The sequence below is a fragment of the Solanum dulcamara genome, chromosome 12, assembly GCF_947179165.1.
Source record: "Solanum dulcamara chromosome 12, daSolDulc1.2, whole genome shotgun sequence".
Classification (NCBI taxonomy): domain Eukaryota; kingdom Viridiplantae; phylum Streptophyta; class Magnoliopsida; order Solanales; family Solanaceae; genus Solanum; species Solanum dulcamara.
This window is the reverse complement of record NC_077248.1, coordinates 66,682,174-66,697,230: the sequence shown is the minus strand read 5'-3', so window position 1 is coordinate 66,697,230 and position 15,057 is coordinate 66,682,174. Positions and strand designations below refer to the sequence as shown.

The 15,057-nt window shown below is 33.8% G+C and overlaps 1 protein-coding gene across 3 annotated transcripts; it reads left to right on the top strand.

Moving 5' to 3' along the window:
- The first annotated feature begins 3,086 nt into the window (after positions 1 to 3,086).
- Positions 3,087 to 13,418, top strand: LOC129877498 (uncharacterized). Of its 3 annotated transcripts, none has more exons than XM_055953007.1 (14): positions 3,087 to 3,222; positions 4,688 to 4,933; positions 5,868 to 5,963; positions 6,142 to 6,245; positions 7,280 to 7,461; positions 7,591 to 7,674; positions 7,864 to 7,986; positions 9,165 to 9,253; positions 10,493 to 10,598; positions 11,026 to 11,123; positions 11,281 to 11,538; positions 11,984 to 12,067; positions 12,462 to 12,529; positions 13,127 to 13,418. In XM_055953007.1, the coding sequence occupies exons 2-13, from the start codon at positions 4,820 to 4,822 to the stop codon at positions 12,480 to 12,482; spliced, it is 1,359 nt and encodes a 452-aa protein (XP_055808982.1). In that variant the 5' UTR covers positions 3,087 to 3,222; positions 4,688 to 4,819; the 3' UTR covers positions 12,483 to 12,529; positions 13,127 to 13,418. The 3 variants fall into 3 exon arrangements, with proteins under 3 accessions (XP_055808982.1, XP_055808981.1, XP_055808985.1); XM_055953006.1 differs by having other exon boundaries at positions 3,087 to 3,569; XM_055953010.1 differs by lacking the exon at positions 3,087 to 3,222 and adding an exon at positions 4,097 to 4,426.
- The last annotated feature ends 1,639 nt before the right edge of the window (positions 13,419 to 15,057 follow it).

Below are 15,057 nucleotides of genomic sequence, written 5' to 3'. Positions count from 1 at the left end.
GGATAAATTAATTAAATTGACTTTTAATATTAAAGGTCAGAGTTGACATTTTCCTAAGATCTGATTAATTTCAAGGAAAATCAGAAATTATGGATATATTAACAGCTGACCTCTAAAGTCCACAATGATCCATTCCTTATAAACTATATTGATCATAAATAGTTAATAAAAATAATTATATTAATGTTTGTCCAAAAAAGGATGACAAATAATTAATTTGTTTTCATAAAGTCATCTTGTTTTAGGTGGAACATAGCACTCTATAGCAAAATACCTAAACTACCCCTTGATTTGCTAAAATATTGAAAAGAATCAATTCTCTTCGAATAAAGATAACGAATAGAATCTAATTTATGCTCATGTTAACATCAGAACGGTCCATCTTGTCCTATTTCTCCTCGAGTTGGATGAATCGAGAATTTTGGACCTACCAAAAATAATACCTACATATTGTTTCTTGACATTCTTAGATTTTCTATATCGAATTAAAGTACTTAATTGAGTAATAAAATGATTCTACTTTATTTTTAATTTGATATTGTATATATAATAGGTATCATGAAATTTTTGCTCTAACTTTCTCATATATATGTATATATAATATGTCCTGATAAACTTACAGAACCTACTCTAGATCCACCATTGTTAGGCTTAGTATAATTAAGGTTTATTAGTTATGTAAAATATATTGTTGGAAATTCGAAATGACTATTTAGTAATTAAAATTTTTAATTTCAGAAACATTGCTTTGTACCCTCTATACTTGTTTGCAATGAACCATATTAACTTATAATCATAATTATAAATGTGCAAACACATATCATATTTTTGTTATTTTTAATATAAATACATAGTGTGAATAAGTTAATTTTCATAATGCAATAACACATTCGATAGTATAGTCAAAGTGAGAAGATATATTTTTGGCTCCTAATCGAATCTATCATGTGTGAGTTAAACATATATCACAAATTCAAACTCATCAAATCTTGATATTCAAGAGGAAAAATATAAGAAGCGAGCTGATTATCCACGAAATTTCGAACCATACAACATGAGAAATGATATTTTAAAAAAGGACTTCCAAGTTCCCTCTTTAATTACTGTTCATTTAGTTTGGGTATGTGACAAAATATATAGTTATACCATGAAAAAATTATTTTATTTGAATCGAGGTTTATCGAAACAATCTCTTTATCTCTGTAAGGTGGAAGTAACTTTTCGTATACACCACCCTCTTCAGACTTCACTTATAAAATTACATTGAATATATTATCGTTGGACAAATATAATCTGGACAAAGACTCAATGTGGTATCTCCCTTTCTTTTTATTCTCATTGGGGTGAATTACCCCTTTTTTCACATGTTGACCTCATATAGAGCAATAAGAGAAGACGATCTTAAGTTATATTCCTGTGATCGATTTATTTCTAATTGAGACACACAAATTCCCATAGTGCTATAAATTCTAGTTTCATTGATAAAGTTTTGAATAAAGCGTTCTCTTTTTATCTATTATTATTAAAGTAATATTGTAGATTCTCTTAAAAAGTGAAAAAAATGAGTAGAATCTAATTCGTGTCATGTTGATTAATAGAATAGTATATCTATCTTGCTCCATTTTTTCTCTTGGAGTGGGATGAATTGAGGATTCCAAACATTATAATAGGAGTATATGTGTTGTTTCTTGACATTCTCTTAGATCGTCTACCTTTTTATACCTAAATGAAACTATTCAAAGTAGTTTCTAGATTTTTTTAATATTTTAACTAGTTCATTATACCAATCATTTAAATTTGAATCAACAAGCTTCAAAGATAAGAGAGAAAACATTCCTTTAAAATTTGAAATTTATGAATCGTCATGTGATGATTAAATTCATAATTAAATATTTAATAATTTTCTTAATACATATATAAAATTTGTAGAAAAGTTATCGAATTCATGTAAATGTTCACATGTTAGACTATAGATTCGTCATGATGGTACCATGTAAGCAAGAAAATTATTTTAAATTCTAAGAACAAAGTGCTATGTGTAGTGGCAGAGTTACAATTTTCATTGAAAGAGTTCAAAATAGAAAGAAATAAACAGATGAAGAAGTCAAGAGTATTCAACATCAGCTCTTTCCCTCTCTCTATAAAATAATTTAAACCTCATATTTACAATGTTATTTTTTACCGAACCTCCTTTTCGTACTAAAAAGATATAGTTAAATTTATGCAAAGTGAATTAAGGGCAAGCGAATTGAATTGACCTTTATAATGAAATAATAATTCAATGTAAGTAATAATCGAATGTCAATAAGCATAAGAGCTATAATGAAATAAATAGGACGTAATATTTGTATTATAATCTGAGTAATGAATTTGATAATAATCACCGAAGAGTAAAAGAACAATAAGCTTTTGAAGCTTAATGAGATTGTAATCATATAATGTTAATAAGAAATTGTGGAACAGCCTAATACAAATGATTAATTAAATCATAAATTGTAGAACTCCTTCTTGAACTGAGTTGCATCTACGTACCAATTTTGTTCCAAAAGTATTACTCAATGTTTCTTATCGAACTACTAGTTATACTCGCCACTTATCGCCATATCATTCGTCCACCTACTTGAGACCATTTTTTACCTCATACAAAAGCTAACTACTTATCTGCATTGGATGTTTATATCAAATCAATTCAAATCACTATTGATTAAACTTGTAATACATATAAGTCATAATTGATGTCCGTCCAAATTGATCTGAACAATTACCAATTTTGTTTCAAAGGTATTACTCAATGTTTCTTATCGAACTATTGTTATCGATAATACTTGCCACGTGTCGCCGCATCATTTGTTTACTTACTCAAGATCATTATTCACCTCATACAAAAGCTAACTACCTATATGCATTGGATGTTTATGTCAAACCAATTCAAATCACTATTAATTAAACTCGTAATACATATAATTTTTTTTAATCATAATTAAAGTGCATTCAAATTGGTCCAAACAAAACACAAAATGAAATAATGAAATTGACCATTTTCATTTCCTTCAAAGTCAAATTGACCTTTCAAATGACCATTCAATTGAGTTACTAACTCATGTATGGAGGGAAATTTGAGGGTACCAAGTCCTTGGATTCCCCGTCTTCCTCGCAAAATTTCTTCTACAGAGAAAAGAACCACAACACAACAATGGGTAGAAAACGAAGACCCAAAAAAAAGTAAGGCCACAAAGACAACAAATTTACAAGTTTTCAAAGCATTAAACAGCCAAATTTTTTTGTGTGTGGATGTGTTGGGGGTTGCTATTACAGAGAATAAATCAAACAAGAGTGTTAAAAAACAGAAATTTTACAACAAGAAAGAAGAAAAAAAGAAATCTTTTTTCCCCCACCACCACAACGCCACCACCCCAGCAAGAACAGCAAAAACAAAAGCAAGAAAGAAAACTCCAACAGAAAGTCCACTTTCTTGTTTTTTTTCCTTCAAGTTTTGTTTTTTTAAAGGTTTTTGTTGTTTGGGAGGCACCAGCAGAGAAAAAGATTATCTGGGTCACATTTGTTTCTTGGTAAGGAGCTGCAGCTGTTTTTTTGTAGATTGAATTTTGGATTATCTTCATAAAAAAATGTTTTTTTTTCTTTTATGGTTTTTGTTGTTTTGAATCTATCAGCAGAACAAATGGTTATTTGGGTCATTTTTGTTTCTTGTTAAAAATTTGATCTTGGTAAGGACCTGCAGCTGTTTTTTTTTTTTTGAGATTGAATTAGTACTTCATAAAAAAAAATGTTCTTTTTATGGGTTTTTGATGTTTTGGAGCCACCAATAGAGCAAAGGGTTATTTGGGTCACATTTGTTTCTTGTTGAAATTTTGATTCTTGGTAAGGACCTGCAGCTGTTTTTTTTTTTTTTGAGATTGAATTAGTTCTTCATTAAAAAAATGTTCTTTTTATGGTTTTTGTTGTTTTGGAGCCACCAATAGAGCAAAGGGTTATTTGGGTCACATTTGTTTCTTGTTGAAATTCTGATTCTTGGTAAGGAGCTGTAGCTGTTTTTTTTTTCTTAAAATTTTTTTAGATTGATTTAGTTCTTCATAAAAAAATTGTCTTTTTAATGGTGGTTGTTGTTTTGAAGCTACCAGCAGAGCAAAAGTTTATTTGGGTAAGCTTGGTGGGTAGATAGTATTTAGTATGATTCTCGTAGTTTCTTGTTCTTCGGTAATTGCTAGTGCGTGTTGTTTCTTATGCTTCGTTTGTCACATTATTCTGCTTTGTATGGTCTATTACGCTTTCTCTATTATTTTCTATGCCTTGTTCTACCTCTGTATTGTCCTTTCCAAATTGTTTTGTGTTACTTGAGCAGAAAGAGCAGGGGTAAGGTCTGCATACACTTTACCCTCCTCAGACCTCACTTGTGGGAATACACTGGGTATGTTGTTTTACATTTGTTTCTTATTGAAAGTTTGATCTTGATAAGGAGCTGCAGCTGGGTTTTTTTGAGATTGAATTTTGGATTGATTTAGTTCTTCATAAAAAAGTTGTTTCTTTTTATGGTTTTTTTTCGTTTTGAAGCTACCAGCAGAGCAAAGGGTTCTTGTTAAAAGTTTGATTTGGCTGATGGGTGCTGATTTTTTGAGATTGACTTTTGGATTTATTTCATTCATTTTTTTTGGTTTTTGTTGTTTTGTAGCCACCAGCAGAGCAAAGGGCTGTCTGGGTCATAATTACTTCTTGTTGAAATTTTTGATCTTGGTAAGGAGCTGCAGCTGGTGGGTGCTGGTTTTTTTGAGATTGATTTGAGTGGATTTATACTATATCAAAGATGTCAACTTTAGATATTACAAAAATGTGGAGGGATCCTGGTGCTCCGGCTGATTCATTCTATCAGGTTCGGCCGGAATGTAAGGACATTCCCAAGTCCAAATTTAGAATCAAGGTTGGCATTTTTCCTCTATTCTAATTTATGTGATGCAGTTTGGTTCGGTATGTAGTATTAAGTAAGAAAGGCAGACTTTTGAAGCTTGTGTTCGTTGACATAACATTTGTGTGCCTGTAATATTTTTGAAACTTGTGGTATTAAACATGTCATAACATTTGTGGGACTATGAAAGCTTCTGATTAGGTACAGTGGGAAGTTTAAAGTTAAATTGTTTCTAAATATAAACAGACTAATAAGGAAATAATGTTTACTGTGGAAGTATTCGTTGTCTTTCCCCCTTTTCCCTTTCTTTTACTTCTGTTTGTGTAGAGATTTAGCGTGATGTTTTCGGCTTGTAACACATACTTATTGAGCCGTCTAAAGCTTGGATTGTTAACGCTCTTGTGGTTATTGTAGAATGATGTACTTCCTTCATTTTTTAGGAGCATGTAGTTTATTTGCACATCCCCCATTGGATTATCGGTATGCATTCTAGGCTTTATAAAATGATTCATGGAGTAGCTTATATCTCACGTAGTATAGATACATTGACGCTTGGAAGAATGATGTGCTTGTTGGGGATAAAAAGACGGGTTTCAGTACATTATGGAGGCTGGGCTGGAGTAGCGAGAGTGAACCATAAACCCCTTTGCATAGCCTGGTTAGATATAGTAGTAGGAAGTCATAGAGGACTGTGCTGCAACTGCAAGAAATACTACGACGAAAGAGGTAAAAGTGGTCTCTTTTTCTGGTCGTAGCCTTGTAGGTATGTATATATGTCCTCATTCTGTGTTGTCTGGAGGCTGGACGAGCATTTAAGGACACAGATGAGATGATAACTATTGACTATCTCTGTTGTTGTTTAGCTCTCAAGAAATTGCTCTAATTTATCTGGTTTCCACTACAACTCAAGTTCTACTCATGTTTACGATCTAACAATCTACTTATTCAGAATGGGAAGACCTTAAGTGAAAGAAAATGGCGTGCTGCGTTTTCTCCAGAAGGTTATCTTGATATAGGCAAAACTCTCGGTCGAATTCATCGAGGGGTAAGCTTGATTTCATGACTTAAAGTTTTTGAAGGTTTATGTGGCATATGATTCACGAATGTTGTATTCAACATTTTTGTCATGTTGGCTTTTGGCTATTGCTCTTTTTATAAACTAATTCAATGAGAGATGATTATTATTGTAATATAGAAACCATCACGTCTCTGTGACATCTTAGGGAATTCATCCATCAATTAGAGGTGAAGTTTGGGAATTCTTACTTGGTTGCTATGATCCAAAGAGCTCATATGCAGAGCGAGAGGATATGAGACGACAACGGAGGTACTTTACTTTCTTTTCCAGCAAAAGTATAAATTGCTTATTTTCTTATCAAAAAGAACAAAAGTATGGATTGTTTATATGTTGCCTAAATATTCAGACTGTCAAGTCCCACATTGGTCGAGAGAATGGGTTGTGGTCTCGCGGTATAATCTTGGGCAATCCTCCTCTCATGAGCTAACTTTTGGGATTAAGCCGAAGGTTGATTTCTTTTTATGGTATCATAGCAAGACCAAACGGTTCTTGTTGTCATGTTTCTCAATGTTGTGCCCCGTGTCATTTTATCCACAATCAGTTGTCATTCCTGGGGAATTTTTGGGATTGTCAAGTCCCATATTGGTTGTGGTCTCCTTAAATGGTCTTTAGCCAGTCCTCGTATCATGAGCTAGTTTTTGTGGTTGAGTTAGGTGCAAGGTCCATTTCTTCACAAGTAGGAATACCCTTCTCATCACAAAGGATACATGATGCTATCTCATTTTTATTGCTAGTGTCTAGAAAATGTTCTACTTGCATTTCGGGGTGGTTTGGTAGAGTGTATAAGAATATTATTGGAAAGGATGTATTACTTATGCTGGGATGAGATTAGTTATGCTAAGACTATTTCTTATCCAAAGGTAGTTCCGTCCTTAACCATGCTTATCCATGTATTAATAACCCTTGTATCACTATGTATTAGTTATATACCCTATAATACTGAATAGGGTGTATAAAAATACATGTATTAGTTTGTATATAGGCTGAAAATCCTATCAAACAAAGGATTAAATAATACCACAGCTAATACATGTATTATTTTTTCTAATACATCCTACCAAACGACCCCTTAGTCTATCTTGCATGGGATTCTGAAGCTCATCCAGTCATCCGGCTTTGAAAATGCTATTCCTATAGACCTCATCTTGATTTACTACTATGAATAACTACCCTCAAATTATCTTCATATGCAAATCTGATGAGAATTTAACATTCCGCTGTCAAAATGAAACTATCCGTGTTCTAAATGATAATCTGGACATGCATTTCTTGTGTACATTCAGGACACAATATGCTATACTAAAAGAAGAATGCCGCACAATGTTTCCGGTGATTGGAAGTGGTCGATATATTACTGCACCTGTAATAACAGAAGACGGCGATCCTATTCTAGATCCTTTAGTACTTCAAGAGGCAAAAGCAGCAAAAGAGGCAAAAGAAGCGACTTCAGGTGGTCAAGGAAATGGTAATCATGAAGATGTAGAGTTCTCAACCTGTGTCCTTTTCATTTTCTTCCATCTTTTTTCATCTATATGGCTGTCAGGTCGTTGAACGCTTTATGGCGTGGAGATTTAATCCTCTATTTTTCGTGCAGTAACAGGTGCTTCCGATGATTATGAAATGGTAAAGGAGCATGACAAAAGAGTGATAGAGTGGAAACTCTCTTTACACCAGATAGGTTGGTCATATATGTATATTTCACTTGATCTATTTTCCTAGTCATTCTGCAGAAGTATGGATTTGACAGATGCGCTAGAGATTTATCTTATCAATATGAGAGTACTTGTCGGTTTCCTTTCTCTTCATATTGATAGTTTCTTTGTTTATGTCTTGTAACCTTTCATTTCTTGATTCATGCTTATTCTAGGACTCGATGTGGCTCGAACCGACAGATCACTTGTCTTTTATGAGAAACAAGAGAATCTATCGAAGCTTTGGGATATCTTGTCTGTTTATGCTTGGTTTGACAAAGATGTTAATTATTGTCAAGGTGCGGGTTGTCACAATATCTTCTTGAAATTATATTTTTCACTATCTTGGTGTCTCTTTGATTCTACAATTACTAATCCACATGAAGTATCGATTACTTGTTATTCTTGTTTGTTCTAAAACTATAAAGATTAGTTGATATCTTTTTGAGTAATGTGATGATATACAACAACAACAACAATATACCAATGTAGTCCCATAAGTAGGGTTTGGAGAAGGTAAAGTGTGTGCATACCTTACCTCTACCTTGTGAAGTCTCAAGTAGAGAGTTTATTTCCAAAAGAACCTCAGCTCAAAGAAAGAAAAAACACAACCGTTATGAAGACATAACAAATAGCTAGATAGTAATAAAATAGAAGCATACAAGACAAGAAGTAGTAATAGGAAATTGAGAGTGAGAAACATGGAAGTAGTTAATATACCAAAAATACTGAATTGGGTGTAGAACAAATACATGTATTAGTGAGAAACATGGAAGTAGTCAATATACCAAAAATATTACTAATATTACTAGTCGGAAAGAGCCGACGTGAAACTATTTTCTACTAGCCTTCAACCCGAATCCTCGACCTCCACACCGTCCTATCAAGGGTCATGTCCTTGGTAAGCTGCATGCTTACCATGTCTTGCCTAATCACCTCTCTCTAATAGTTCTTCGGCCTGCCTCTACCTCTCCTCAAGCCCTTCAGCGTCAAACTCTCACACCTCCTCACTAGCGCGTCTATGCATCTCATCTTGACATGCCCAAACCATCTCACCCTAGCCTCCCACATCTTGTCCTCCACGGAGGCCACTTCCACCTTGGCCCACATATCTTCATTTCTGGCCATATCTCTCTTAGTAAGCCCACCCATCCATCTTACCATCCTCATTTTCGCAACTTTCATCTTTTGGATACGAGAGTTCTTGATTGGCTAACACTCTACCCATGCAACAAATCCGGTCTAACTACTGTTTTGTAGAACTTACCTTTACGTTTTAGTGACACCTTTTTATCACATAAGACACCAGATGCTAGCCTCCATTTCAATCACCCCGTACCAATGAGATGTGTGGCATCCTTGTTTTGATATATGCATATTTATTGAGCTCTTTTAAATGATGTGGTGATAAGCTTATCCATTACTTTTTTCTTCTTGTTTGTTCTAAAACTATAAAGATCTTGACTTTGCTGAACAGGGATGAGTGATCTTTGCTCTCCAATGATTATTCTTCTCGACGATGAAGCAGATGCATTTTGGTGCTTCGAACGTTTAATGAGAAGACTGGTACATAGTTATAATCTTTACTCAAACAGCATTCTTACATCATATCTGATGTTATAAAGTACTTCCCAATAATGTGCTTTCCAAGTATTACTTATTGACTGCGAACTGTGATGCCCCAAATTTTCCTGGATGCCCACATTATCATTTTGCATAGCATCTCTTTTGGTCTCTTCTTTACCTAAATTTTAGTACCATCCAGATATGTGCGCTTTCTCAAGATACTACAACATACCCAATGTAACACCACAAGTGGGATCTGTGAAGAGTGGTGTGTACGCCTTACCCCTATCTTATGAAGGTAGAGAGACTGTTTCCCATAGACCCTTGGCATATCAAAATCAAGTATGTAAAACAAATATAGTAGCAAAGAAATCATGCTGAAAACAACAAAAAATAATATGATAACTGAAGCAAAGAAAATGACAGATACTAAAAATCGAAGAGTTAACAGAAGGAGAGTAATAATAACATTACTAATAAGGGAACTAGACAACATTTGACTACCTACTAATCTCTCTCTAAAAGATTGGGTCACGTTTACCATGAAAAGAGCATTAACGATAAAGAGTATATTACTGTACTTTTGACATGTCATCATAAATGGATGTAGTAGTTAAAGAAATTGCATCCCATGGTGTCTGCTACAATGCAACGCGCACATAGATTGCAACAACATGGACTTTACCGAGCATGAGAATGGACCAGCTATAGATCTTGGGTGGAAATCTCTTTTACCCATTTCTCTAATGTGCCATCCATCCCAAATTTGCTTGTCAAACCACTATTAATATCTTGCCACAGTTGTCCTGTTTGTGCACATGATTAAAGCAGAGTTGCCTTAATTTAAACTGATGTTGATATGCTAAGATTGTCATGCAACCATAATCTCATGTTATGATATCGTGAGAAGGCTGCATATGATATGGTACATCTAGGAAATTCTTCACCCTTTCTAGTTGAAGTGGAGTATTTATGTTATCAACAACACCACACCTAGTGTAATCACACAAGTGGGGTCTGGAGACTAGAATATTAGTCGGAATGATATAGTAGGAACACTCATAAGCTAATAAGTTTCTTGTCTAGCAGATTTGCTGTCTGTTATTTCATTTGGGTTATAAACTTTTGTTCTTACAACACTCGCCATATTTTGAGCCACATCTTCAGTTATTTGCGTTACTGTATGTTATATTTGTTTGATATTATTGTGACTGATACCAACTATTGTTTCTTTCAAAGAGAGGAAATTTCAGATACACCGAGAGTTCTGTTGGAGTAGAATCCCAGCTAAATAATCTAGCTTCAGTAACTCAAGTTATTGATCCCAAACTTCACCAACACTTAGGTAAACCTATCTACTTTAATGTTTAAATACTATGCACTAAGCAGACAGTTATAAATTCCTTTCTATCAAGAAATGATCCTCTGGTATAAGTTTTCAAATATGATGCCCTCTTTTCTTTCTTTTTTAAGTTAATAATTAAAAACACACCTTAACTATCACTTGTTCGCTAGTTTCACACTCCAACTACTGAACTATTACCAACTATCTATTAAAACACACCTCGAAGCATATTATGCCAACTATCTGATGTGATAGTTCAGGTAGGAAAAGGGTACAAATAATAGTGGAGGTGTGAAATTTGTGAAAAAGTGATAGTTCGTATGTGTTTTTGACCATTATCTCTCTTTTTTTAAAAGAAAATAAATACTTCCTCGTATCTCTTGTGAAAAAAGTAACATAGTGCATTCCTTCTGATCTTGGTTCACAGATAAATTAGGTGGAGGTGATTACCTGTTTGCTGTCCGGATGCTCATGGTTTTGTTCCGTCGAGAGTTTTCTTTTTGTGATTCATTATATCTTTGGGAGGTAAGGTTTCTCTACTGAAAAAAACTTTTCCTTGTTTGGACCTGTTATTCAGATTGCTTTTCCATTTGTCTATCCGATGTATGTTTATTCGACGATCTAATCATGTTCTTATTGTTACTAAATTTTCTTTGCACCGTCTTTGACCTTTTTTGAACAGATGATGTGGGCGCTGGAATATGATCCAGACTTGTTTCTTATATATGAAGACCCTGAATTAGTTGCGGAAAAATCTGAAGAATCTAAATCAAAATCAAAGTCACGCCAGGTTGGGAAATATGAGCGAGAAAACATGAAAAATGCAGGCAAAGCTGCTGAAGCCCCCCTCCCTATTTCCGTTTTCCTCGTAGCCAGCGTCCTGAAAGACAAGAGTGATAAATTGCTAACAGAAGCAAGAGGACTGGACGACGTTGTTAAGGTTTTCAACTACATAAATTTGCAGTGCTATTTTTTATGTTTAACTTATATACACCGACAATGTGAAGAATTTTTACACTATCAAGTTGCCCAAAGGATACCTGCTGCTACAACATGTAAAGGCGACCTGACAGTGTAAAAATTCCTTACACTGTCAATGGATATTAGTTAAACACCTTTTTCTACAGTCGTCTTGTAGGCAACTTCCATAATCCATGGGGTCAAAGCGTTGACAATAATACGTGTCATGAAAATCTTGGAAATACCCATGCATTTTTTCTTGTAGGATTAGTGTAGGGGGGATTTCAATGATTTCAGTGGAACTATTAGAAGTCCATCGAAAAAAGCGACTTTCAAACACTAAGAACTCAAGAAAATATTTTAACAAAGGTTCATTGCTTACCATTTATGAAATCATACTTTAATCATCTATTTATTATTTCCAGATATTGAATGATGTTAACGGAAATCTGGACGCTAAAAAGGCATGCACCGGTGCAATGAAACTTCATAAGAAGTATCTTAAAAAGGTAATCTCTGAAATCCTATTGATGGCTACAAGCAAATGTTATTCCAACAATAATTCCAAAACAATGCAGAGCAGTACGGTGTAGGCCAGGGGCGGAGCTAGGGGGCGTAAGGGGGTTCATCCAAACTCCCCGTTGCGAAAATATTATATTGTACCAATATAAAATGTCAATATTATTTTGTATATTTAGCTTCTTCGTGTATTTACATCTTTACATATTGAATCCCCATTGTGAAAATCCTAGCTCCACCACTAGTGCATGCAAACGTCTGTCTATCAGAAACTGTCATTTATTAGCATTAGCGTATTAGCGAATATATTATATTAGCAATATATGCAAGATTGATTCTGCAAGAAGCTATTACCTTTCGAAATACTAACGCTGGTTAAAACAGGCGGCGAACACCAACAGGTAGCCGAGCCAAAAGAAACTGCTAGGTGATTCATAAACCATGGAGCTCATGTAAGTAACTTTTGCTACACTCCTCCTTTAACCTTGTGGCTATCTTTCTGAGCACATTGCTTTTGGCTCGAACAATGTATACATATGCAAAATAAACTACATAAAATATTCACCCTCTGTTCTAGTTTAGGTGACGGACTTTCCTTCTTAGTCCGTTCCAAAAAATGGCACTTGTTAATGAAAAGTTTTTATAACCAAACATGACATTATGACATGTTTAAAGACATACGTTTCTAAAGTTTTATATCCACACAAATGCCATGACACATTTTAGATCAAAAATTTCAAAAGTCTTCCGTTCTTTCTTACGCTCCATATTATATCAAATTATGGCATATAAATTGGAACGAAGGGAGCAAGTATATAATAAGATCAAACTGATTTTGTACTTACTCTGAATTCTTGATTCACTTGTGCCGAGAGTCTTTCAGAAACAACCTCTCTACCACCACGAGGTAGGGGTAAGGTCTGCGTACACTTTATCCTCACCAGACCTCACTTTGTGGGATTTCATTGGATATGTTGTTTTGGCCTAAATTCGGGATTTGCTTCTGGTTATCCCGACTTTCTGAATGAACTTGACCATTTCTTATGCAGACCAAGGAGGCTCTAACAAGTTTGATATTTCGATGTTTTTTGGCCAAGTCAAGGGACAATGGCTGCTTTTGTATACTGTGATATTGACTTAGTAAAGAGAAATATGTAAATTGTAAATTCTTTCTGGTTCCATAGTTGGAACTACCATCATGTACATGTAATTATTTTTTTTCCAAGTAGTAAATGTGCCTCAAGGGTTGATGTATACAAAAACACTCTTCCAAAGCATGTATAATGTGAATTTTACTTTTGGAGAGCCATGTCTAACAGAATGCTGCTACTTATATGAAGAAGAGAAATAAAAAGAACAGATATAGTCGAACCTCTCTATAATAGTCGCGTTTTTCTAATTTTTTTTCTTGTTATAATAATTAGTTGTTATACACTTATAGATATATTTGATATTCATATTTTATATGACTATTATAGATAAAAATTACCCAAGAAATGACATGGACGATGCTGTAAAAAATGATAGAATTGGCTGAAGGAATGTAAGGTGGAATGTGTGAAAAAATTGTCAATACAAAAAGTTCACAACTCCATCTTTTATTTTTGCTTGTTTTAAGTTCACAAGAGTTATTGACGTTCCAGATTGCTTGTTGAAATTTACAAAATAAAGTTATTTCTCCAGTAAAACATAATTAATAGATTGTTTTTTTGTTATCAAAATTAATAACTAAATACATAGATAGTTGAATAAGGATGTTATAGAGAGGTAATTTTAGATGGAGTGTATGGATGTTGCTATAAGTATAAAGCTATTATAGATGTATAATATAACATAAAATCGATTTTAAAGAAAAAATATATATTATAGTAAAATGATTGTTATAAAGAAGTATGTTAGTACACTATTTTAGACAAATTAGAGTAACTATATATGGTATGGCTATTTGTTTTGCAAAAGACTCCGTAGGAGTTTTTGAAGTTGAAGTCGAAAAATGATATTTGGTTCAACTCTAATTGAAAAAAAAATAATCATAAAAAAAGTATTTAAAGTTGAAGTTGAAAAAATATATTTGGAGGTTGAATTTGTGTTTGGACATATATGTCACTTTGATTTATTTTTTTGAAGATCATTACTCCACAAACTAAATTGACCTAATATTTAGTGGTTCATCAGAATTGGTCTGGTGAGCAATACTCATAGTTTTGCTTTGATTAACATTGGTTATTTTAGCGTTTCAAAGTCATAAGACATGAATTCATGAATTTGATTATTTTTCATGTGTATCAGTACATACTAATTTTCATGAAAATATATTCAAAATTTATATCGAAATTGAGTAGTGCAAAGATAATCATTGATGACAAGAGTTTGGATAAAATAAAGAACATTGCCAATTTAATCTCATAATAGGATTATACATAGTATGTTGTACTGTTTACACCCACTAGATTCTTAATATTGTAGCAATAACGCAAATATTTATCCACATTCGATATTTATATTGTATCATATAACAAAAGTTGAGTAATAGAATAAGTGAGAATACATACCAATCACAATTAAGTGATAAATGTATGTGCGAAAGATAATTGTCTTCTATTCACATCTTTAGTGCAAATATAGATTCAATATTAATATAGCCTTTTTCCAGGAAAAAAAAATCAAATATTGATAATATTATGACAAGTTCAATGTCGAGGTACTATTGGTGTAAGACCCAAAAAATGTGAAAGGTCCTAAACTAAGGAACCAATGATGAATTTTCAAAAAAAAATGCAGAAACTGGCACCAGGAGTTGACCACGGAAGCCATCACGGGCCGTGGTAAGCACCACGGACCCTGAAGAGCAACCGTGGTAGAGATTTAGAGACTCAGACTTGCAGGGAAGGGACCAAGAAGGAGGACCACGGATCGTGGTGAGCACCACGGGCCGTGAAGCCCTCCGTGGTGAGCCCTCCCCAGGACCCTCAAAATTTTG

Bases quoted from the DNA above. Each gene is read 5' to 3' on its own strand.
- LOC129877498 (XM_055953007.1), top strand. From the start codon at position 4,820: ATGTCAACTTTAGATATTACAAAAATGTGGAGGGATCCTGGTGCTCCG. The intron at 7,987-9,164 runs GTGCGGGTTGTC...TTTGCTGAACAG, and splicing joins AGATGTTAATTATTGTCAAG to GGATGAGTGATCTTTGCTCT. The intron at 9,254-10,492 runs GTACATAGTTAT...TTTCTTTCAAAG, and splicing joins AACGTTTAATGAGAAGACTG to AGAGGAAATTTCAGATACAC.